Here is a 26,160-nt window from a genome sequence, read left to right on the forward strand (position 1 = left end):
AATCTTAAAAAGAATTTTTGAACTTTTTTTTTGTTTCTTACTCCACCCACCCACCCCGCCACCCCCTTCCCCTCCCCCTCATCCTCTTTTGTCGCCGTCGCTTTCTTTCTTTATTTAGAAAAAAGTCGCTCAAGAAAAAAAAAACTCACCCAATTTACGTAATTTTCGGATTTCATTAGTGTAGCTCTGGGCATTACTTTATGGGTTATTTCTGCTCATTTGGTAAGAAAAACAATGTTTTTTTTTAATTTTAATTATTCATCTGGGTATAACTGTTGATTTTTCAACAATTTACAATAGCAGTTACAGTTGTTGCAAAAAGCGGTAAAGTTGTTGTATAAGAGCTTCTGAATTTAATGCAACATCTGTTGTAGTTCTTGCAACAATTTATGCAGTTGTTACAACTTCTGTGCTAATTTGTTGCAACTTCTAAAATGTCTATAAATAATTTAGCGTACTTGTTTCAACAACTGTGAAAGTTGTTGGACAACTTCTACTCTTTCCAACAACTCATTGACTTGTCACAACAAGTAGACTTCTTGTTGCAACAACTACATTAGTTTTTGGACATACAACTGTTGGATGAAACAAAGACAACCGAATTTGTCACCAACAACTAAGTGATCAGTTGCAACAACTCACCTAAGTGATATGAACATCTTGTTCAAATCACAAATGTATGTTCTATTGTTAACAAATTGCTGAAAAGTTTTCAACAAGTAATAAATATGTTGCAACAGCTCTGTAACATGTTGGGTTTTTTTTCAACAAGTAACAGGACTTGTTGCAACAACTAGTTAGTCGTTGAACATATCACACAACCGTTAATTTGTACTTTGGAGTTCCACCGGGGGCTAACGAACAATTATTTATAAGTTTGTATTTTATGTTCTTGGTGGATTATGGTGGATGATTAACGTTATGCAATTTTTATTATATATATATATATATATATATATATATATATATATATATATGATATATGTTCGGTATGTATTTCTTGTTCAAATTATGTTCGGAAGTTTCAAATAAGTCATAAAGTCATTACGTAATAATCGAGAAGTTGTTCAATGATTTCTCAGCATGTTGAAAAAATCAAAAAGTTGTTGAGGTTGTTGCAACAGATTCCTCACACAATTGCAAATTTCTTCCTTATGTTCGGTAGTTTCAAACAAGTTACAAATCAATAATAAATCTATTAATGTATTAAACAACAATGGGAAATAATCGAGAGTTGCTTTGAGTAAATGGTTACAACAATCAGTAATCAAGGTGTGACATTCCTAGCCTTGTCGGTAAAAATCAAACAATGGGGTAAATTGTTGCAACAACTAAGTAATCTGTTGCAACAAATGGCTTAGCTGTTGCAACAAATCAATAAGTTACTGAAGCTTTTGCTACAAGTTACTAATATGTTGCAACAGATGACTCAAATGTTGCAACAATGTACTTAGTTGTTATAAAATATTCACTCTATTGATCACTAAATATCAGTGATTTCATTTGTTTATCACTAAATATGGGTGAATCAAGTAGTCCACATCAAATCACTTTAATGATCACTTGATTTAGTGCATACTAACTTAGTTGATCATTTGTCCTGACTCAAAATACCAACAAATTAATTAAGTATATATATTTATCAGTAAATATTATTGATTTCCTTTATTTATTCATTTAATATGGGTAATCTAGTAAAGTTACATCAAATCACTTTAATGATCAAATTTATTCGCATAATGACTTAGTTGATCATCAATGTGATACTTTAAATACTATCAAATTGATTAAGTATATATATGATTACTAAATATCATTGATTTTCTTTGTTTATCACTAAATATGGGCGAATCAAGTAGTTCACATCAAATCACTCTAATGATCATTCGATTTAGTGCATAGTGACTTAGTTAATCATCTGTTTTTGACTCAAAACACCATCAAATTGATTAAGTATATATATTGATCACTAAATATCATTGATTTCTTTTGTTTATGACTAAATATGGGTGAATCAAATAGTTCACATCAAATCGCTCTAATGATCACTCAATTTAGTGCATAATGACTTAGTTGATCATCTGCCCTGACTCAAAATACCATCAAATTGATTAAATATATATATTGAGCACTAAATATCGTTGATTTCCTTTGTTCATCACTAAATATGGGTGAAGTAAGTAGTTCACATCAAATCACTTTATTGATCACTCGATTTAGTGCATAGTGACTTAGTTGATCATCTATCATGACTCAAAATACCATCAAATTGATTAAGTGTGTATATATATATATATATATATATATATTGATCACTAAGTATAATTAATTTTATTTGTTTATCACTAAATATCATTGATTCTCTTTGTTGTTCACTAAATATAGGTGAATCATATCATAGTTTTTGCAACAACTGCAGTATCTGTTGCAGCAAGTAACATAGCTGTTGAATAAGACATATCACTTGTTAAATAAAACACAACAAGTTACCTAGTTTCTACAACAAGTCATTCCACTTGTTGGAAAAATTCAAACAACCAACCTACTTGCTGTAACAAGTCGTGTCACTTGTTGGACGAACCCCAACAAGTAACTTAGTTGCTTCAACGTATTTGTTAATTGCAAGGTCGTCCTCACTTATTGGATAAAATCCAACAGATAAATGGTTGTTTCAACAAGTCCTCCTATTTGTTGTGATGTGTTCAACAACTAACTAGTTGTTGCAACAAGTCCTGTTACTTGTTGGAATAACCTCAACATGTTACAGAGCTATTGCAACATATTTATTACTTGTTGGAAATTTTTTAGCAATTTATTAACAACAGAACATACATTTGTGATTTGAACAAGATCAACATATCACTTAGGTGAGTTGTTGCAACTGATCACTTAGTTGTTGGTGACAAATTCGTTTGTCTCTGTTTCATCCAACAGCTGTAAAATATGTCCAAAAACTAATGTAGTTGTTGCAACAAGTCAGTGAGTTGTTAGAAAGAGTAGTCCGTCCTTGACTTTCACGATTGTTGCAACAAGTAGGCTAAATTATTTATACACATTTTAGCAGTTGTTGCAACAACTGCATAAATTGTTGCAAGTGTTGCATTAACTACAATAGCTGTTGCAATAAATTCAGAAGCTCATATACAACATCTTTAGCACTTGTCGCAACAACTGTAACTGCTACTATAAATTGTTGAAAAATGTTGATTATACCTAGATGAATAATTGAAATAAAGCAACATTATTTTACTTATCAAATGAATAGAAATAATCCATGAAGTAATGCCCAGTGTTACACGAATGAAATCCGGTCTGATAATTATGTAAATCGGGTTCGTTTTTTTTTCTTTTTTTTCTTGAGCAACTTTTTTCTAAATAAAAAAAGAAAGCAGTAGCAAGAAAAGACAAGGAGAAGGAGGGGGAGGGGGTGGAAGGGTGGGTGGGTAGAGTAAGAAACAAAACAAAAAAAAATTCAAAACTTCTTTTCAAGAATTTTTTTTTTTGGGGGGGGGGGGGGGTGGGTGTTGCAAAAAATCAAAAATAATTTTTTTTTTTTTTTGGTTGGGTGTGTGGAGTAAGAAACCAAAAAAATAAAAAATTCAAAACTTATTTTCAAGAAAAATTATTTTTTTGGAGAGGGGTGCAAAAAATCAAAAACGAAAACTTTTCAATTTTTTTTCTTAAAACCAATTTTTTTTTGGATGCTGGAGGTTTGGGGAGGGGGCCGCTGGTGAAAAAACAAAAAAAAAATTTAAAATATTTTTTCACCAAAGATCTCCTCCTCCCCCCCCGCAAAAAAAAATATCAAAACTTTTTTAAAGTATTTTTTTTGTTGGGGGGGGGGGGTGGTGTGCTTTTTGGGATTTTTTTCCCCACCAATTTTAGGTGATTAGGATTTTATTAAGTTGGGCCAATGTGTAAAAAATAAAACTTGAGGGCAAAGTGTTAAAAATAAAACTGTTGGGCATGTTGGAATATGGTCAAAAGTCCTTAATCACTAATCCAAATATTATCATCTCTACTCAATAAAAAAAATTTGAGTTACCTCCACTCAATTTTAAAACTTTTTAGTCACCTATAATTAATAAGCTGTGAGGTTATGGGGAGAAGAAAAGAAGGATCAGAGAAGGGCTTTAGAAAAGTGTTGCATAGTATAAACGATTAAAATAAATAAATGAGGCATCTTTAATTTTCTGCAAATTTTTAAGTTTAAAAATATGATTAAAATGCCAAAAAAATGAGATAAAAGATAAATACCAATGTAGGTCACAGAGAGGTCTTTACATTACCTTGCCTATGCCTAACTTTATATATAGATTACAACAAAAAAAGTATGATTGACCTTTCCCAAAACAAAATAACTCATTCCTCTCCATTTCATATCCATAATTCATCGTTCTCCTTCCAAAGTTACTTTAAATTTTAAAAAAAATTATAAAATAATTAAGGATATTTTAGTTATTTTACCAAAATAACAGCTTATCAACATTTTTTTAGCAAATACATCAACTATTTATTATCAATTTCAACACTCTTATCCTCACACGTAACCGTTTATTTATAAAAATTAATTTCAACACTTAAAATACTTATAAACACATAATGCTTATCAGGTATATATTTACAATCATCTAATCCAAACGAGCAGCGAAAACTGATCTTCACTCATGTAAATAGTGCTAAAAATACCTCAATAGCCTGATATAGTTACATGAATTAAAAATTGACCATGTGAATGGAATCACCACAAAAAAAAAAAAAGAAAAAGGAATCACCAAATTATATTCGGTAAATACATAACAAATAAATTTTTAGCACTATATTCACTCTTACCGCACAAATAAGCATCGCTACTGACAATAAATTAGTATAGAGAGCAGCTAATTGTAATTAAAAAGCGCCTATTAATGGACTAAGATTTTAGAGTTGGTGATGGAATTATTCATCGGCATGGAGGCGACTTACGTTTAGTCAAACACTATGAGCGAATAGCCAAATAGTTAACCTACTTTTTGGTCTTTCATTAGTTGAGTACTGTCACCGACTAACAAGCAGAAAAGAAGTTTACACTACGTTTTATTAATAAAATAAGGCTTTGTCACAACAACTTAAGCACCAAATTTGAATTACTTAATGACTAACAAATATTCACTTGTTAATCTTTTGGAAGTGACTAAAACACCCCTAAACTTGACACGAATTGCAACTTCAGTCCCTGAACTATTGCCACACTTAAAAACACCCCTGATTTTGATTAAATGGATTTTAATTCACCCCCTCGTAGACATGCCACGGCAAGTGGAATGCACTCGCCATTCACTTGGCATTTTCGTCCTATGTCTCCTCCACATAGATAAATTATTATTAAAAAAAAATTAAAACTAGTTCTTTTTTATTAAAAAAAAAGGTAAAACTGATTTTTTTTAATAAAAAATCTAGAACAATAGAATATTTATCTTAAATCTGGAAAATTTGACTTTAAAAAAAAAAAACTGAAAAACTAGAGTTCCAATTAAAATATTTGTAAAAAATGAAAACTTGATATTTTTTTTAAAAGTGTCCTAAAAAATTCAGATTTTCATGATTCTTTTAAGACATTTCTTTAAAAAAGAACTGGAAAACAGTGGATTAAAACTGGAGTTTTATACAAATATGGAAAAACTGATTTTTTTTTTAAATCTGGAAAACCCCAAAAAAAAAAATCCCGGAAAATTAGATGATTTTTTAAATCTAGAAAAAAATTTATCAGTTTTCCACTTTATTCTTAAAAAATCAATATTCCAGATTTTAAAAAAGTCCAGGTTTTTAATCAAAAATTCAATTTCCAGATTCTTTTTTTAGAAAAATGCATTTATTTAGTTTTCCAGATTTTAAAAAAATCCAAGGTTTGAAATTAAACAAAAATCAATTTTTTATATTTTTTTTTTTAAAATAACGGGTTTCGCACATTTAAAAAAAATTCAATTTTCAAGATTTAAAAAGTTCCAGATTTTTTAATAAAAAAAATCCAGTCCAGATTTATTTTTAGAAAATGGATTTTCCACATTTTAAAAAAAAAAATTAGTTTTTTCTGATGTTAAAAAAATATACGTTTTAATGAATTTTCCAAAATTGATTTTCTATGCGGGGTATAAATTTATGTGTAAAAAATTACTAAAATTACAATAAATAGTAGATATAAACCCATAACTTTAGAAATATAATGGTGTAATACTAAAAATTTAAGATATTGAACCCCTAAAATTTAAATCCTAGATCCGCCTCTGGTCCTCCCCCAAATTCAAACCAGATTCTAATGCGAAAAAGTGCACGTTGATGTGCCTTTGTTTTATTTGTTTCATTGTCACGTCATTCGCATCTAAATTCACGTGTCTTATTATTATTATATTTTTTTTTGGTTATTTATATCCGTCAATTTCATTATTTGACATATTTAATAAGTCGGACCCAAAAAAAAAAAACAAGGTGTTCAAATGAAAGTGATATCAAAATTTTAGGAGGTCATTTATGTATTTAGCCATTACCAAAATTTAATTGACCGTGTTATGTTCAGAACACTGATATTTATCAATTGAAAGTTACTTGGAACAATCCGTTTCAAAGATGCTTCAGAAAAAAGCAATAGCTTTTCCATGTCACTATTGCAATTCTTTTGATTCTTTCTAATCGATTTCGTTACCTACATTAAAGCATAATAAGTAAGAACAACAAACTTTTAGATGCACTAACCTAATTTTATAATACAAGAAATCCGAACGTGTAAAATTATGGTAACTTATTATATTCACTAAAAGAAGAACCGTGATTTGCATTAGCCGATTTAAAGTGACATATTTCAGTTTTTTTCTTTTCATGCTCCTACTTTTTTAGTTCTATTTTTTATGAGTTTAAATTTAGTGCATCGTCAGTATATCAAATATTTTACACCATCAGGTAATCTTAAAAGTAAATACAGTAACTTTCTAAAGTAATATGTTTACCTTGTAATTTACTGAGGAGTAAATAACATTAAGGAAAGTTGAATACTACTTTTACTCTAACCAAAACTATTCACTAATTTTACTGATAATAATTAACCAAATTATTTCGTTCTCCAACATTGTTTTCAGTTTTGGCTTTTTATCATTTTTCTCAAGATCAGTGCTTTGGTGAAGTAATTAGTTAACTCTTCAGACATTATGAACCGTGTAACAAGTGATTCGCTAACACCTCATATTTTATGAACCTTGGGGAGCTTCTTTCTTGTCTAATCTTAAATTCTCTTTAACAAATTTTGGAATTTTTTCGTCTAGGAGCATCTTAACAAGTTATTGTATCTTTGGATTGTTTCAGAAGGAACTTTAATAATTGAAATTTGGTTAATATTGAATGCGGATCCTATTATTTGGGGGTGATGATAACGGAGGATTTGAAGGGAAGAGAAAAATGGGATAAAGAAAATACCAAAGCCTAAATAATAAAAAAATTAAGAAAAAAATTAAGGAAAAATTAGTAACCTACTACAGCAGGTTAATGTTACCTGATGGTGTAAAAAAATGATACACTGACAGTACAACTTAAACTCATTTTTTATACTCAAAGGAATGGGAATAGCATCAACAAACAAAAATAGGGGTGGGCGTTCGGTTTTATCAAACTTCGGTTTGGCTATTTCGGGTTCGGTTTTTTGAAGGTGGACACTAAACACCGAACCAAACTAGTTCGGTTCTTTCGGTTTCGGTTTTTTAAAGTTCGGTTCGGTTTCGGTTTTTTCAATTCAGTTTTTTTAATATAAAATTAGAAGCGATTCCATTGACACTAATTCATATTCTCCAAAAGCAATAAAACATAAAGGCGATAAATTGAAATCAAAATCAATCAAACAAGATACACAGAAAACTATAATCATGACATAGGATTATTAGGTGTTATATACATACTGTAAGAATAATTAAGAAAACACATAAAGGACATACATTAATCCTAAAGAGACATCCTAGTTACCTTTCTTTGTTAAGGATATTTGATTTTTTCAATTGAAGTGGAAAATTAGGGATACAAATGCAAAAGAGGACTTATTACAATTGAGTTTTTTTTGCTTTACACTTAATGAGCCTGGACTATTTTAATTTTTTTGGGTAATGTATTAAATTTCGGTGCCCGTTCGGTTTTATCAAACTTCGGTTCGGCTATTTCGGTTTCGGTTTTTTGACGATGGACACCAAACACCGAACCAAACTAGTTCGGTTCGATTCGGTTTGTTGAAGTTTCGATTCGGTTCGGTTCGGTTTTTCAATTTTCGATATTTATGCCCAGCCTTAAACAAAAACAGAGAAAAAGGCAGAATTCCACTAGTTCAATAGTGCAAAATGTTATCGCCAAATATTGTTTCAAAAGACTTATTTATTCGTTTTATATAAGCATCTCAAAAGTAATTAAAAAAAGAAACATGGCGGGAATTATTCGACGCTAACGGTACGCAGGGAAGCTGACAAAATAAAAAGAGATGAAGATGTGAGAATCAGAAAATGATTGAAGCGTCGTAATATTTAATTCAAACGTTATACGAATTCCCAACAATAAATCCCATCACTTTCATATTCTCACCATATTAGTTTTTAGATCTTCTCTCCATCGATCTAACAACCCCTCAAAAGTCTTCATCAACCAAAAAAAATTCAGTCTTTTTTTATATGTAATTTACTTTAACTCTCTCTCTCTCCTTGGAAAAACACAAGATCAAGAGTCATCGACCCATTATTACATTGTTAAATTAAGAACATTTTCATCTATATTTGATTGATTTGAGAAATGGGGAGTAGTTATAATTATTACAGAATGTTCGGATGTTTTAACCGGAAATTCAAGATCAGGGAGACGGAACCACCACCAGATGTGAGGGATGTGTTTTCCAGGTACACCGGAAGAGGGACCCACATGAACGCGGATCAACTTCTACGATATCTGGTAGAAGTACAAGGTGAGGAAGGGTGCACGGTTAAAGATGCTGAGCAAATAATACAGCAAGTTGCCAGTAGGCGGCACCATCTCATCAGGCGCCTCAACCATTCTCTTGAACTAGATGATTTCTTTTATTTTCTATTTCAGGATGATCTCAATGGACCTATCAAATCTCAGGTTCTCAATCTTCCCTGATTTGTTTTATTCTCTTCACTGCCAATGTTACCTTACAATAACCAATTAATTACCTAGTGTAAGAGTCACAAACTAAAACAACTATGATTCAGTGATAAAAGTTTTTGGCAGATGCGATTCAAGTAAATTTTGCTTTGTGTTATGACAGTGGAAAATGTATAGAACTTCTGGTGCTAGAGACAAGATTTTATTATTTTGGATTGGGACATGCTTAAATGGATTGACATGAACACTAGGATTCATATACTTGTTTGGGATTGAGTAGAAGTTGTTGTTGTTCGTTCTTTTGTTTTGGTGGCATGAGAGAGAGAGGGAGAGAGCAGAGTAACGTACTATTTCCTCTGCCGTACTGATATGACTAGGGATGGCAACAGGGCGGGTTAGGGCAGGTTAGGGCGGGGCAAGCCTTGACCTGCTAAGATTTCGACCCGCCCTGCCCTGCCCTGTTTAGCTTTTTCTAAGGAAATTGCCCTGCCCGCCCCGCTAAGCCCTGCCCTGCCCCGCCCCGTTTATATTATCTTTCATTTTTCCTCTTTATTTTTCACTTCGAAGCATGACATATTTTTTTTAAAACAATTAGATGAATGATTAGTTCCTAAAATTGGATTTTTTCTTTTGATCGTTCAAATTTCAAAATAGAACTAGAATTTACATATTTTACTATATTTAGCATGAGAATACACAAAACCATCTTTAGTATAATTAAATAAGCTTGAAGGAATGTCTGAGTTAAAAAAAGATGATTTGTCTTAATTACTAAAGACAAACTTGTGATGTAAGTATAACTGGCAAGTAGTAGTATTTCACCTTTTTGTAGATGTCTTTTTAGTGATTTCTTCTAAATGAATATTGTTAATCGTAAGATTAGTTAATTAGGCTATCACTTTTGCGATAAATAGGAAAGGTTTTGTACAAGCTTAAACAAATAGAATAGTTCTATTACTGGGTTTACTTCGTAAGTTTAGTTTTATAATAAAAAAATATTGATTTTAATTTATGCTAGAAGTCACATTTGAACAAATAAGAATTTAATAACAGAAATGAGAAATCTTATAAACTTCCAAGCAATCATGCTTATACTTTTAGTAATAAAGAACGATGCTTCAAAATGTGGATTCAAACTAAGGAACAAGAATAAAATAGTCATTTTTTACTCAACCCACTTATAACCCATTTCTTGCCCTACCCTGCCCTGCCCTATTAAAAAATTTTAAAAATTAAATTTTGCGCTGCCCTGACCTGCGCCGCCCCGTTTATATGTTTCCCTGCCCTGCCCTATTATGACTTTGCCTTGCCCTGCCCTGCCCCGCCCTGCCCTGCCCTAATTGCCATCCCTAGATATGACACACTTTCTTTTTTAGTCAGTCCAAAAAAGAATGACACATTTTCTTATTTGGCAACAATTTAATTTTAAACTTTACCTTTTACGTTTAATGAGATGCTCTATAACCACATAAATATTTTTGACTTGTTTTAGACCACAAAATTCAAAAGTTTTCATTTGTTTCTTAAGTTCCGTGCCCAGTCAAATTACATCACATAAATTGGGATGAAGGGTGATAGGGATGGAGCTGGAAGTTTTTATTTTCTTATTTTGTCAAATTCTCCTGCAAGACCTGAGCTTTTAAACTTTTAGGTGTTACGCTATATTTCGGATTGCTATTTAATGATACCCTCCCTCTTTACTCATGAAGTAATGTGAACGTTTAAAGTTCAATTTATGTTCAATTTATATTTAACGTTACGCTATAATTAATGTATTGTTCAAAGGTTTTTTTTTTTATGTGATATATTTAAGTGTACTTTGTGCAGAAAATGACTTTAACATTAGCATTAGATTTGTTTTGACAATTTGTCATTCCAGGTACACCATGATATGAGTGCTCCATTGCAACATTATTTCATCTTTACAGGTCACAACTCCTACCTAACTGGAAACCAACTGAGCAGCGACTGTAGTGAAATTCCTATCGTTAAGGCTCTGGAAAGAGGTGTCCGGGGAATAGAATTGGACTTGTGGCCTAGCTCAGGGAAAGATAATATTCATGTTCTTCATGGAAGGTACCTTTATGCTGCTTGATTCATAGTGTAATTGTGATTAAACCTTTTTATATTGATTAAGAGAGGTTGGTAAAGGTAAATCTTCTAAAGGTCCTTCATATGTTTCAATTACAGTATATAGCTTTATAGGGTATATCTGTAGTGAGATTTATTAATGTTTAACATGATAACAATCTACATACAATGGGAAGGGGAAGCATTTCTTCAGTTATCAATCTGAAGTTGCATTTCTTATTCAGTAAATCCATTCTATCAGTTGTTTCCTTTAGTGAGTAGATTATTGTTATTCTACCATATAAGTGGTTAGAAGAGGAAGAATAAGTATACTATCGCACGTACTGTTCAAAGTAACTTAGCATTTATTTGATGCCCTTATCCTTTCTGATGTCCAATATCTGAAGTTCTGAAATTTTACAGGTCCATTAACTTTTTCCAATTCTAATAATTGGCAGGACCCTGACCACACCAGTTCCACTTCTTAAATGCTTAAAGGCCATTAGAGACCACGCTTTTGTTAAATCACCTTACCCTGTCGTAATCACGTTGGAAGACCACCTGACACCAGATCTCCAAGCTAAAGTTGCAGAGGTTAGGATTCATATCCCTTGGTGGATAACAGCTATATGTTTCTTCTTAATCTAGTTTTAACTCCTTTCCGCACTCCTCTAGATGGTTATCCAAATATTTGGAGGAATGCTATATTATCCTCAATCAGAGTGCTTAGAGGAATTTCCTTCACCTGAAGGGCTTAGGAATCGGATTATTCTCTCTACAAAGCCACCCAAAGAGTACCTTGAGTCAAAGCATCAGAGAGACATATCTCCAGTGGGAAAAGATTCATTTCGAGAGAAGGAGAAATCAGAAATTGGCGCCGATGATCATGACACTGACGAAAGGGTAAAACGACGTTAACTAAACAGTCTCTTCATTTTCTTATTGTGCGATGCTGATTTGCTTCTATGTAGAGTGATAGCGATCAAGATGATGAAGATGGTGATACCTCCAACGATCAGCAATCATCGCAACCAGGAGCACCCAAGTACAAGAGTCTCATAGCAGTTCACGCTGGGAAGGCAAAACATGGTTTGAAACGTGCACTAAGAGAGGGAAGTAATAAAGTCACTAGACTTAGTTTGAGTGAACAAGAACTTGAAAGAGCTGCAGAAAATTATGGAACAGATTTGGTTAGGTACTCCACAATAATTTTGTGCCATATAAGATTGAACGATTGATGTCCGGTTGTTCTTGATTGAGTTTTCTTTCTTCTTTCATTTGCTAGGTTCACCCAAAAGAATATCCTAAGGGTGTACCCTAAGGGAACAAGAGTAACCTCCTCAAATTTCAAGCCAATGACTGGCTGGATGCATGGAGCTCAGATGGTAGCATTTAACATGCAGGTTAGTTTCAACTTCTGAATGTTGGTGCATGTAGAGTATTGGCAAGGGGGTCATTTGAAGCCAGTATTTTCGATGCATAGCATAAATTTATGTTTAAAAATCTATGAAAATTGCAACGAATAGTAGATACGAACCCATAACTTTAAAAATGTAGTGGGTTCAATGATAATAACCTTAAAGGTTGACCTTGTAAGACTTAAATCTTGGATCTGCCTCTGGGTGCATCACCATATTATTTTGCCTGAACTTACTTTTGCTCCATGACATTTCATTTTTAATATTCTTTATTCGTATCTTGCTTTCTCCTCTTCTGCCAACTCACCTTATCATTCCCCCCCCCCCCCCCCCGCCCCTGCAATTACCTTCTTATTTTTAACCTTTTGACTCTTTTTGTAAAAGTAAGAAAAACTCAACCGAAAAAAGAAAAAAAAAACCTCATTCGAGGGTTATGTCCAGCAACTTGGTAAACAAACTTACCCAAAATTTTCCCTAGGCGGTAAAGCTAAGATGTATCTCAGTAAAATGTTGTGAGGATATATGCAAATATCCAAGAATATGGCATGTTGTTATGTGCACTAACATCACAACTAGTATGTGGTGTTTGTCAGAAGTTCTTGTGCAGGCTGATGTATATCAACCAAAATGCAGACTTGCTGCTAAGATACTGTACCAGCTTTGCAGCCTGTTAAACGTTACATTGAGGGCATGCATGCCTTACATTGATCATTTCGATTACTTCTCCATTTCTTTGTGGCTCGTAGAAATTTGTCTTTCTTTACATGTGTGCCAGTGAATATGATTTAATAGATAATTGGACTATTCTCAGTTTCAAAAAAAAATTGGACTATTCTTTCTCCTAATTATATCTTTTTAATCATTTTGGTTCTGTTATTTGCTGTCTAACTGATATATTAACTGTATAAAATAGGGATATGGGAAGTCACTTTGGATGATGCACGGGATGTTTAGGTCTAATGGAAGCTGCGGCTATGTGAAAAAGCCTCGTTTTCTCATGGATAAAGGCCCACACGATGAGGTGTTTGATCCGAAAGTAAAATTGCCAGTGAAGAAGACGTTACAGGTAAGCAAAATGTGTTTTGATGTGGAGAACTTAGAAAATTTCAATATAATTAATATGATGGTATTGCTGAAGAAGTGTAATTCCTTTGTTAATTTTTCTGCAGGTCAGAGTATATATGGGAGATGGATGGCGCTTGGATTTCAGCCATACACACTTTGATGCCTATTCACCACCAGACTTCTACACCAAGGTTAGTGACGGTGATGCTTTCCTCTTCCATCACTCATTTGCTTACCTGAATTAACACAATCCTTGGTTGTCACACCATGCTTTGAGAAGCTAGATCTTGATTACATCTAATCTGATCTTTCCCTTGCGTTTGTAGAAGTCATATGGAAATAAATGGTGTTGTAGCCTTCATGAATAGTACATTGACTTGTTAATCTTTTTTTTTTATATATATTTTTTTTATTTTTATAACTCAGTACATTAACATATCAAGCTATCTAGCACCTGGTAAATAATACTTTGCTATACTATTTTTACTGGAAAAGAAGAGAAATCTGCATAATATTCAAGTAAATAAGATGATACCAACTTAAGATTTGGTCACCAAAGTGCATCCTTAACATACGGAGAATTTTTTCCTTTCACCTATAATAGTCACCATCGTTTTCATTCAAGTATTCCTGTTGTACCTGAGCAATATGTATGCTCATTAAAGAAATGCCCACTTTTAAAATTGATCCTGAGCTCATAAGTTGATATGATCCTTTTCTGGTGTATTATTTTGATCATCGCCTTTTAGCTTTACATATTTGCATGATCTTCCTGTTCTGCTTTATACCCAAGATGGGTGCAGGAATTTGTTACGACTTTGTTGATCCTTGTGTGGCAGCTATATATAGTTGGAGTGCCTGCAGATGCTCATAAGAAAAAGACAAGCATACTTGAGGATGATTGGTGTCCCATGTGGGATGAAGAGTTTAAATTCCCTTTGACAGTGCCAGAGATGGCTTTGCTTCGGATTGAAGTACGAGAATATGACATGTCGGAGAAGGATGATTTTGGTGGGCAGACATGTTTGCCTGTCTCAGAGTTGAGAACAGGCATCCGATCAGTCCCTCTCTATGATAAGAAGGGTCAAAAGATGAAATCTGTCAGGCTTCTTATGCGATTTCAATTTGTGTGAACAGGGAAAGCTTTGTTCCTATTTTTTCCTTGGTAGCCGTGGAAGCAGCCAGTAATGCTTGCATTAAGTTAGGTTGTCTACATCACACCCTTTAAGGATGCTTTTAATGAGGAATGCTTTGTGCATCGAGCTGTCCTTTCTTTTAGGACTTTCTCTTGTACACACATGCTTGATTTTGATTGTATTTTACATCCTTCATGTAATTTGCTGCATGTCCAGCTTTTGCACGGTGGAGTGACATTGATGTATTATTAGAAGGAAGGGAAACTAAGCTTCTGGGATGAAGTTATGGGATTGTGAGTTTGTGACATTTGTTTTGTACTCTTGTTAACATTGAGACATATTCAGGTATCAAAATGAGGCAGAAAATACATATCTACTTTTCTTTCGTTTTCTTTATCTCAAGAGGATTGTTTTATTCACTGGCATATTCAACGTTCAAAAGAAGCCAAACTATCAAAAATAAAAAAAAATTGCGGATGAGAGTGCTTGAGAAAATTCTATTGTAGAGGACGAAAGATTTTAGATAAACCATTTGACATTCATTCTTGCTAGTATAACTCTAGTTTTTAAATTTAATGAGAGAAATGTGAAAAAAATTAGCACACGGTCCTCGTAGTAAACTTGATTGTTTTACATTATTCCATATTTGACTTTTATCATATGTTAGGTGTGTACTTATACCACAGGTTTCACATGGGACTTTCGACCAAAAAATGAAGGAGGGAAATAAAATAAAATTCAATATTGAAAATGTCTCGATCAGTAAATGGAGAACTTAATATCATATGCCGACCAAAACAGAACACTAGGCTTCTAGCCGACCGAAAATTAGGAGCATATGAAACTTATTCAACAATAAATACAAAGTGTGTATGCGTTAAAATATTGAATGGTCACCTTTACTTTATTGGCCCTCTTACGTGGATGCACTTTGAATGATTCTATTCTACCCAATTCATTTTCTTTTTTCAACTTCCCACTCCCCCTACTATTAAACAATTAGTAGTTTCCCATATAAAAATACTCAACGCATAACGAGAAGTTTGTTAAAAAATAGCTTGCACGACGATAGGATCCTTAAACAAAAACTATTTACATAGAAAATCTAGAATTCATTTACCGTTTTGGCAACAATGTCTAAACAGACGTACAAAGTGGGTTTCTTTTTCCGTCGGCAGTTCACCATGAACGTCGCTGAAGCTCCGGTGGATATTAAGAACATATTCAATCGTTATTCCGGCGATGACGGAGTGATGAGCGTTGATAAGCTTCATCGTTTTATGGTTGAGGTTCAGATGGATAAAAATGCGAGCTTTGAGGATGCTCAGGCCATTATTAATAATCAAACAGCCTTCCAGCTTGATGCTTTCTTCAAGTATCTCTTTTCTCATCTTAATCCTCCTCTCGATCCTAAACTCGGGGTACTAATTTTTATTATCCTCAAGAATATTAGTAGATGTCCTTTTAGTGTGTGTTTTGGTAATCCGTTGAGATTTGGCAAGTGTTTTCCACCAAAATCAGAGTTAAAGTGAGTTTTCTTTACAAATATTCTAGTCTCTCCGTCCCAATTTATATGAGGCTGTTTGACGAGTTTAAAAAATAAACAAGACTTTTGAATCTTGTGGTCTGCAATAAGCCAAACAAATTTTTATGGCTAGAAATCATTTCATTAAGGAAATGATTATATAAGGCAAAAATGTCTCAATTTATATACCACTCTTTCCGATTTAAACGCTGTGTACAATAGACCTTGTGGTTCGGCCCTTTCCCAAACCCGCGCATAGCAAGGAGCTTAGTGCACCATGCTACCTTTTTTCTATTTTTTTTTTCTTTTTTCGTTACCACTTTCGTAACTTTCTAGAATTCAAGTTTATGATAATGTTCAAATTTTCCTATGTGACCATAGATTTTGAAGTCGAAACTTGTAACTTGAAATTTTGAGTTTTTGAAGTTGTGATTTTTGGAACTTGAAGTTGTTTTGGACATGCACTTTACTTGGAAAAAATTTGAAGTTTTGGAACTTGAAAATATTTTGAAAGATAAATTTTCAAAATCTGATCCAAAATTTATGGCCAAACGCGCTTAAACTTTGCTGTTCTTTTATCATCTAATATTAATATGTAATCTAAATTAATATAAACTCTTACTACAGCTAAACACTATCATATAAATGAATATGGCGGAGTAGTATTTCAGAAGTTCATGTACATTCAACGTCAATCTTGATAAACTAGTAGTACTATATCAGATGTACTCTTCTTCTTAATAAATAAACTAATGATCTTTTTGGATTGCAGATTCACCATGATATGACTGCACCTTTGTCTCATTACTACATATACACAGGCCATAATTCATATCTAACTGGGAATCAACTGAGTAGTGATTGCAGTGATGTCCCCATAATACAAGCTCTGCAGAGAGGTGTCAGAGTAATTGAATTGGATATTTGGCCAAATTCAGATGAAGATGATATAGATGTTCTACATGGAAGGTATGTGCATTAATGTATGAATGTTCTATGGCCTTTAGCTATGTATACTTTCACTTGAGTTTATGGTTGCCAAAGTATCTGTTAATATTTATATTCTCAAGTGAATTCGCTAGTTCCTGAATACTTCTTAGTCACAAATCAAGAGCTAGACTCTATAATTTTGGAGCAGCTCTCCTTTTATTTGAACTTTCTTCGGCTCTTTCACTAATAATCGGTTCCTATGAGCTGAAGCCCCGTAAATAAGCTTATGCTTTTGCACATAATTTACATGCATATTTATACTTACCAAAAAGAGATATGTATAAATTGAAGCCCATTTATATGCTTATGCATTTCTACATATATTCACATGTATAACTGTACTAAGCACTAAATCAAGAACGCTGCAACTGTCACAACTGATTCAGATCAAGCATGTAAGACTGTAGCTGGCAAGAAATTGGGCAAGTTCTACTAACAAACTCCATATTGTGAGAGTGCTAAAGCTTTCGGAACACTACTGTTACAGTTTTGTGCGGTTGTGCTTTAGGTGTCTTGTTGCTTTTGTTAATTAACTTCCTTTTCTTTTTAACCTTTGGGAGGAAATTTGCATTTTAAGTTCATATAACACATCAAGACAGCTCTAGATCGTGGTATTACTAAGGTACTGAATTTTACCATAATTAGATGAAGTTGAGGAAATCATTTCAGGAGGGAAGTGTTAAGCTGTAATAAAAGTATCCCTCTCTAAGTATGGCTTTAACTTTTAGATGAGGCAGTTCACACAATTTAACTGAAAGCGCCTAAAGCACCATCTTGTTGGCACCCTTCTAGAGCGTGCGATCTCTGAGGAAAAGGGAACCTGCAGTTGTTTTTTGAAACCAAGTGGCCAAACTGAACCTGTTGGACTTGTCTTGACTAGACATCCAACAGTCAGTAGTAGACATTTCTGTTGAATAAGACAGAGATGCAATGGCCATGGAGATACCCAATGAATAAGATCATGACAACAAAAATCTCGTATCATGTTTATATCTAAGTTAAATGGTGAAAAACACGTCCAGTGAGGATTCAATCTGGTGTGAGGAAAAATATGTTTATTAATTGTCTGCTTTATGCATGATGGATGGTAGGCATCATCTTGCATCCATCACCAGTGTAATGCAATTGGGAAGGTGAAAAAAGGATACTATATTAACAAGCAGGCAAGAGGAGATCGGGGCAGTAGATTGGTGGTGAAGCAAAGTGGAAATAGAAGCATTTCATTTTTGTCCCATGGCGCAATCCAAATGGAACAATTACAGGAAGATCCTGTATGCACTTCTCATCAGAAATAACTTAAAAATTTCTTCGTGATTATTACTCCAGAAGAGTTTAAATATAAAGCAGTCAGCACAAATGTTCCACAAAAACATTCACACTACATGCTTGATCCTAAGGTAACCTTAGAGCTAAAGAAATGACAACTTTGTCGTTTGATGACTTACAAGATAATTAAACTAAAAAGCCCTCTAACAAGTTGGAATAATCGAAGTTGTGAATTTATGATTTTAGGACCAACATGAGTTTTCCCTAATTGTAATAGAGACCCGGTGGAATTATGCTGGCCTCCTTTTGGACAAGGACATAGCTATTAGTACTAGAGTAGGTAGAGGCATACGTCCGCTGCCCCTATACAGAGAGAAATGCCTATATCTCTATTCCAGGATCAATGTTGCTAGTTCAAACAGCCAAAAGGAAAATTACAAAGTGCTGGGTCAGTCACAACAGCAGGAATCAAGAATAGGATTAATTTACCAGAAGTGTAAGTTCAAACGTGTACATGAAAAGTCCTTTACGATTTAACATAGGAAAACTAATGACACTTGGCTCATACCTTTCTCCTCAGGGTTGAACTCAAAAACTGCTGCAGACTAGCTAAAACTTTTCTTTATACAACACTAGACGTCATTCTTAATGAAGTCTTGGGTTTTTTAAACATGCGAATATTCAGATTGAGTTCCACTTGCAGTGCTTGTACTTTTCATTCTTGTTGTAGCTTTGAGTGTTAGCCTTTTCACACAGGACACTGACTGCTCCAGTGGCACTAATCAAATGTTTGAGGTCCATCAAGGAGCATGCCTTTTCTGCATCTGAGTATCCTGTTGTAATAACACTTGAAGATCATCTAACGCCAGATCTTCAGGAAAAAGTGGCTGAGGTGTGTATCTGTGTTTTCTTGATAAGATTACCCCGCCCTCTTTGATCATAATAATGCTTTTCTGACTACATACTAGATGATCACTCAAACATTTGGAGACATGCTGTTTTCTCCTTCAGAATGTTTGAAGGAGCTTCCTTCTCCAGCTTCACTGAAAAAGCGTGTTATGATATCAACGAAGCCACCGAAAGAATACTTGCAGTCCAAGGCAGTTAAGGGAAAAAATGACTCAAAGAAAGAAGTTGAGGGAAAAAATGGCTCAAAAAGAGAAGCTGAGGGAAAAGATGACTCAAAGAAAGAAGCTGAGGGAAAAAATGACTCAAAGAAAGAAGCTGAGGGAAAAAATGGTTCAAAGAAAGAAGCTGAGGGAAAAGATGACTCAGAGAAAGAGGCTGAGGGAAAAGATGACTCAGAGAAAGAAGCTGAGGGAAAAGATGACTCAGAGAAAGAAGCTGAGGGAAAAGATGACTCAGAGAAAGAATCTGAGGGAAAAGATGACTCAGAGAAAGAAGCTCAGGTGCAAACATGCAATACTAGTTTTTCACCCCAAATATTCAGTGTGTCCACTTAACCAAATACTTTGATTGCTCTATGATGACACACCCAGGAGGATGACAGCGATGAAGGAGAAGATGATGAAGGAGATCCAAAGTCAGAGAAGAATGCAGCTTCAGAATACAAACGCTTAATTGCCATTCATGCTGGAAAGGGGAAAGGAGGACTATCTGACTGGCTGAGGGTATACCCAAATATAGTAAGACGGCTTAGTCTAAGTGAACAAGAACTTGAAAAGGCAGTAGATACCCACGGAAAAGAAATTATCAGGTATTTCTAGGTATTCATCCATCAAATGCATACAAAGTTCCTCTGTTATTTCTGATGCTATGTATTGGTGGACTGATTTATACGCGTGTAGCTATTGCATCTCAACGGCAGATAGCAAGATAACTAACACTTTGAGTTTGCATTCCACCTCATTTCATTTGCTCCTGTTCTTTGTTAACTTTTTTGCATGATCAAATGAATAAATTAAGATGATGAGTTTAGCATATCTGATACTTCAAAATATGTTGCTATAGGAGAATTGGCTTGCCATACTGCATCATATAGTTGATTTACAATTTTCCATGTGCATGCACGTGAAGGTTTCAGCAATTTATACCATGTATATGAAACTTACCAACTGTGCATATCCAGCGACAACATTTTAATTAATTGTCTAAGCAATTTACTCATACCATGCATAGGTACTTGCCAACATATCCCAAGAGAACATCTTAATTAAATGTTTATGTCCCGATGATGGTTTGTTGTAGGTTCACTCAGCAGAACTTGCTGAGAATATACCCAAAGGGTATACGTGTTGACTCGTCCAATTATGATCCTTTTGTTGGTTGGATGCACGGAGCTCAAATGGTAGCATTTAATATGCAGGTTGGGTTTCTTTCTCCGTCCTGTTGAAAGAAAATTAAATTTGGGTAATGATGAGGTCAGATTGAACAATATATTTTCATCTGTGATTTCAGTTATCCTCTTCTTAGTTCTTGGTCGCTGATACTACATGAATATAGTCATATAGATTTCAAACATGCCTTTCGTCCTCTTGAAGATTCCTATTATCTTTATGTAACCAACCTTCTGTGTTCTGTTAAGAGGCAATATAGATGTTGTAATCCCTTTATCCCATTTATGTGATACACTTTCTTTTTTAGTATGTCCCAAAAAGAAGGACATCTTTCTCTTTTTGGAAAGTAATTAAGTTTTGTCTACCATCTTACCCTTAATTACATTACTTGTTGGGACCCATTTGACATAAACAAGTCACTCTTTTATTAGGAGTGAGAATATAAAAAGACGTGGAACTCTCACCGCCACTCATTTAAAAGGATAATTTTGATACTTTGCATATATTCGACTTACATGTCAAAAGCCTTTAATTTCTTAAAATTTGGTGCCGAGTCAAACACCGAGATATAAAATGGGAGGGAGGGAGTAATAACTATTATGTCCAATAACTGGTTTAGTCTCATTTTACTTCTTACTGAGGTCTATGTTTCCTAAGAAACCCCCTTTGTCCTAAATTTTTAGTCGATTATCTTACGTCAAATAAAGATATCTTTGACTAATTTTCAAATGTATTATGTCGTTATTCTAAGATAGAAAATTATAACGTATATTACTTTTTGTATCCTTTTTAAATAAGCCAGTTCTTTCAAATTATGTGTTAGTCGACAACTTCTAGATTTCGAAACAATGTAACTTAATGACAAGCTTTTAGAACCACACAAATTTTATGGCATGTCTAAGATCACAAGTTTCAAAAGTCTTGTTGTCGCGCAAATGTTATGACAACGTCAAATCGTGCCACATAAAGAGTAGCAAATTTGGTTTAAGTGTTAGATTTAAACCGAGAATCTATAAAATTGACCCTCGAAAAACGAAGGGACTTCTTTTTTCTTTTCTTTTTGTGGGGTTGGGGTGGGGGGGGGGGGGGGATTAAACTTAGTGTCTTGTATTATGTTTTTCAGTCAACAGAACAACTTAATTTTTATCAAAAAGTTAAACTTGAGGATTTCTTTAACTGAAAATAAAGGTGCAAATTTTACGAATAGTAGAAATATTTGGCTAGTATTAAATTTGAGTCCTAACCACATATCAAAGAAATTGTGAAGCGGCGAAACTTAGTGAAAGAATTAGCATGTCTCCATTTCTTGAGAATTGGAGAGGAGCCACACCCATTAGTATGTGCCTATTTACTTGTACTTCATATGAAATAGCCTTTCTGAGTGAACTGTTTGTTGGCTACAGTCACCAATTATGCCAAGCTAAATGCTATTAATTTGGAATGGAAACATTGATTCTTGGTTGACTGTTTCTTTTACTATTGTTGGGAATGAGAATCAACTTCCAATTAGACTGCAACCCTCCAGTAACGATTTTTTGGATTACATAAGTTGAAGGATTTAATTCTTGTGCCTAAACATGAACTTAACCTGACTGGTCTTATTATTCAGCTTCTTCCTGTTAGTAACTGCTTACCAAAGTTCCATGGAAATAGTTGCTAAGTGTGTTCCTGCGACAGGGTTATGGAAGATCACTTTGGTTGATGCATGGTATGTTCAGGGCTAATGGTGGCTGTGGATATGTTAAGAAACCTGATCTACTACTGAAAGCTGGCCCCAACAATGAGGTCTTTGATCCTACAACAAATTTGCCTGTCAAAACTACACTAAAGGTACACGGACGATGGTAATTTTCTCGTTGACGTAGTGGGACAGCATTCTTGTTACTTATGTTCCATTTCTTGAAACTGATCCAAGTCTTCTTGCATTAAGCAGGTGACTGTATATATGGGTGATGGGTGGGACAAAGACTTCGATCAAACACACTTCGATAAGTACTCACCTCCAGATTTCTATGCAAAGGTAGACGAATAATACTTACCATTGCTATTGATTTTATCATTATCCTTCCAATCTTTGTCGTCTTCTGGTATTGGCATTAATAGTTTTCAGTATGTTCGTGGTGTGTGTGTGTGGGGGGGGGGAAGTAAATCAGGTTAAAAGGAGTTAGCTTTCCAATTTTTTTTTTTTTTTTTTTTGAATTATCTGGTGTATTACATTTCAAGTGGATTTTAAAAGGAAAAGATGAATGGTTGAGATGTAAAACTATGTGCAGGTAGGAATTGCTGGAGTTCCTGCTGATGAAGTAAAGAAGAAAACAAAGACAATGGACGACAATTGGATACCAAGCTGGGATGAGCAGTTTGAGTTTCCGCTAACAGTTCCTGAGTTGGCTCTACTTCGCATCAAAGTTCTTGATTATAATTTGTCTGACAAGGATGAATTTGCTGGCCAAACATGTCTACCTGTGGCAGAGCTGCGACAAGGAATCCGAGCAGTCCCACTCTATGATAGGAAGGGAGAGAAGTACAGTTCTGTGAAGCTGCTCATGCGTTTCGAATTTGTATAACTTTTAAACCATAGCAGTCCTTGAAATGGGAGGTTCGCATGCTTTGCAGGTTTCTTCTCTGCGAAGTGTAGCAAATTCTGTAAAACTATATACACCCTCATACAACGTTGTAAGATATTTATCTACAATCATATAAGAGTTAAGACAAACATAAACACAATACCTCGAATTACAGTTGAGAAGTAATTGTTCAACTCTATTGGTACCTGCACTCGTTTATCGATGTTCAAGCATAAGATCAACTTTCATCATCCACTAGTTATTATGTTCTCTCCGGAGCTCGATTGAGATAAGACGTCACTAATTGCTTTTGCATGTGACAAGAACACAATGCATTACTAGGAAAAGCCTCTATTTATAGATTGGGGCTACCCGTCGCATGTCAATAGTCAATTACGATTACTTATTTACATGTAATTAAGAAAATAGTAGGTTGTATTTTATTCAATTTGCACCAAGTTAATGTCAATTTCATGCTATAATATTCAACAGAAGTCCACATCAACATTCTTCCACTCGGGCGTCATTGATTAAGAGTTAAAATACAACTTTTGAAAACTTTGGATTTTGTAAAATTCAATTTGAAATAGACACGAGATTCTATAGTAGCAAAACCACTTGCATAACCAAGGATAAATGGTGCTTATATATTGTACTCTGTTTAGTCTCAATAAAAACCACTACCGTTGAATCGCAAAAGGTGTCGTGCCATTTCAGGGCATACATTCACGGTGATCACATATGCTAAAATTTCCATTAACCATGATTAAATGTGTCACAACCCAAACCGGAGGACTATGACGGACACCCATACCCTACCTGCCGAGCACCGCTATTCATGCTTCCATAGCATAATCATAAACAAGGGTGGACCGCGAGGGTCATCAGATGGCAATCTGATAGGTCATAAGAGAAATATGTCGAAAAGGAATGAGCCCAAAAGGACGTACTATGTAACCATGCTAAACAAAACTACACAAGCCCACAAGGCCATCATAGATAACTATACAACAAAATATAGGCCGAGGGAGCCATACAACGTCTAACTGTACCATAACTGTCTACAAGCCTCTACTGGAGTATATTACATAATAAGGTCGGGATAGGGCCTCGTCGTACCCGTATGTACACAAAAATATATCGTACCAAAACACAACCACTCCAGGACAAGGGGAGTGCTCCAATATCAGCTGAACAGCAACCTACGGAGGTGGATCGTCAACTTGTCTACCTGAACTTGCGGGCATGAAACGCATCGACCCAGAAAAGGGACGTCAGTACGGACAAAGTACTGAGTATGTAAGGCATGAAAGTAACATAAAGGAGACATAAAAGTACATAGGATAAAAGGAATGCAACTTGTATGTCTGACTGTCTCTGAGGGCCAATGATATGCATAAATACTGTGCATGTGTACATATATGTTCATATAACGCCTGGTCATACATATATATATGCGTATATAATGCCTGTGGGGTCATAGGTCTATATCCGACAGATTCAGAATGCACTCTTATCATATTCAAGCATTGCATAATATATATGTTCGGAGATCGTTATACCTCCGAACATCATTATGAAATAGCATTTTAATCAACATGCATACTGAATCTGAAGAAGAACTTACTAGGAACAACATTATTAGACATGAATCGACATAGAAAATCCCTAACTGCTACGAATAGATTCATTATGGAGCAGCGTAACGTTTACGTTTCCTTCATAAGGATCACGCCAAAAAGAAGGAAACTTAGCCTTAACATACCTCAAGTCGTCACACAATCCCACAACAAATCTGTCGGGCTAGTATCCCAATCTCCTTAGTCACTACAACACACCTAGCAGCCAACAACACAACAACAACCTCATATAAGTCTCTTTAATTTCACATCACTACTCACCCCAAGATTTACATCAAAACAGTCCAATATACGCTTTGTATACAACAGATATACTCTTCATTCTTTCAATTATACCAGGTATCACATCCTCAAAACAATCTCAACACCAACTACTATCCTTACAACAAGGTTCTAGCTTAAAAAACACATTTACAACATGACTCAGGTTATATTACATCTCAACATAAACTCAAATTCATTTTTGAACCTTCCATCCAACTCCTTTCCCTCCAAACCTAGCATATTCATCATATAAACTCATAAACATGGAAATAAGATGGAATTTTACCAAGAATCCAAGAACACTCCAATCCCAAGATTACTTCACCTTGAAGTATCCTCTAAAACCTTGGTTTAATAAATACGCTTAGGAATAAGATGAATTTACTTGGCACATATTAACCGTTCTTCATATCAACTCTTTTATATTTGGAAAAATTATAAAGAGAAATACTTTCTAACTATTGGGAAATATTAGGAAGTCACTTAAAGGTTAAGTGCATTCATACAACAATCCATTAGAAGTATATTATATTAATGTCACACCCCAACCTTCGTCAGGGTGTGACGGGCACCCGACTCTCATCAGAGTCAAGCGAACCCTTAAACGTCAACTCAATTTTTTTTTTTTTTTAAAACAAGAATTGAAAATTGTAAATGAAATACCAAAATCGACACGTGGCTCGAGGCATCTCAAAACATGATATATATATACATACGACATAAAACAGCGACGAAGGCCCCGCCCCCGCAAAAATCCCGGGCCCACAAAGGGCCAAAAGAACCCCTCCCTTTTTTTTCGATT

At 34.4% G+C, this 26,160-nt stretch overlaps 2 protein-coding genes across 4 annotated transcripts; both read left to right on the forward strand.

The window, feature by feature from the left end:
* Positions 1-8,382: 8,382 nt before the first annotated feature.
* On the forward strand, positions 8,383-15,196 carry LOC132054126 (phosphoinositide phospholipase C 6-like). The gene is made up of 9 exons (XM_059446191.1): positions 8,383-9,117; positions 11,000-11,196; positions 11,649-11,784; positions 11,866-12,093; positions 12,162-12,385; positions 12,476-12,593; positions 13,522-13,674; positions 13,778-13,864; positions 14,513-15,196. The coding sequence occupies exons 1-9, from the start codon at positions 8,791-8,793 to the stop codon at positions 14,804-14,806; spliced, it is 1,764 nt and encodes a 587-aa protein (XP_059302174.1). The 5' UTR covers positions 8,383-8,790; the 3' UTR covers positions 14,807-15,196.
* Positions 15,197-15,722: 526 nt separating this feature from the next.
* Positions 15,723-23,665, forward strand: LOC132054112 (phosphoinositide phospholipase C 7-like). 3 transcript variants are annotated; one of them, XM_059446176.1, is made up of 9 exons: positions 15,723-16,230; positions 17,107-17,303; positions 19,347-19,482; positions 19,559-19,999; positions 20,090-20,307; positions 20,799-20,916; positions 22,565-22,717; positions 22,821-22,907; positions 23,161-23,665. In XM_059446176.1, exons 1-9 carry the CDS (start codon positions 15,943-15,945, stop codon positions 23,452-23,454), a joined length of 1,932 nt encoding a protein of 643 aa, XP_059302159.1. In that variant the 5' UTR covers positions 15,723-15,942; the 3' UTR covers positions 23,455-23,665. The 3 variants fall into 3 exon arrangements, with proteins under 3 accessions (XP_059302159.1, XP_059302168.1, XP_059302165.1); XM_059446185.1 differs by lacking the exon at positions 15,723-16,230 and having other exon boundaries at positions 17,187-17,303; positions 19,334-19,482; XM_059446182.1 differs by lacking the exons at positions 15,723-16,230; positions 17,107-17,303 and adding an exon at positions 17,350-18,595.
* The last annotated feature ends 2,495 nt before the right edge of the window (positions 23,666-26,160 follow it).

This window comes from Lycium ferocissimum, chromosome 1 (genome assembly GCF_029784015.1).
Source record: "Lycium ferocissimum isolate CSIRO_LF1 chromosome 1, AGI_CSIRO_Lferr_CH_V1, whole genome shotgun sequence".
In the NCBI taxonomy this organism is placed as follows: Eukaryota; Viridiplantae; Streptophyta; class Magnoliopsida; order Solanales; family Solanaceae; genus Lycium; species Lycium ferocissimum.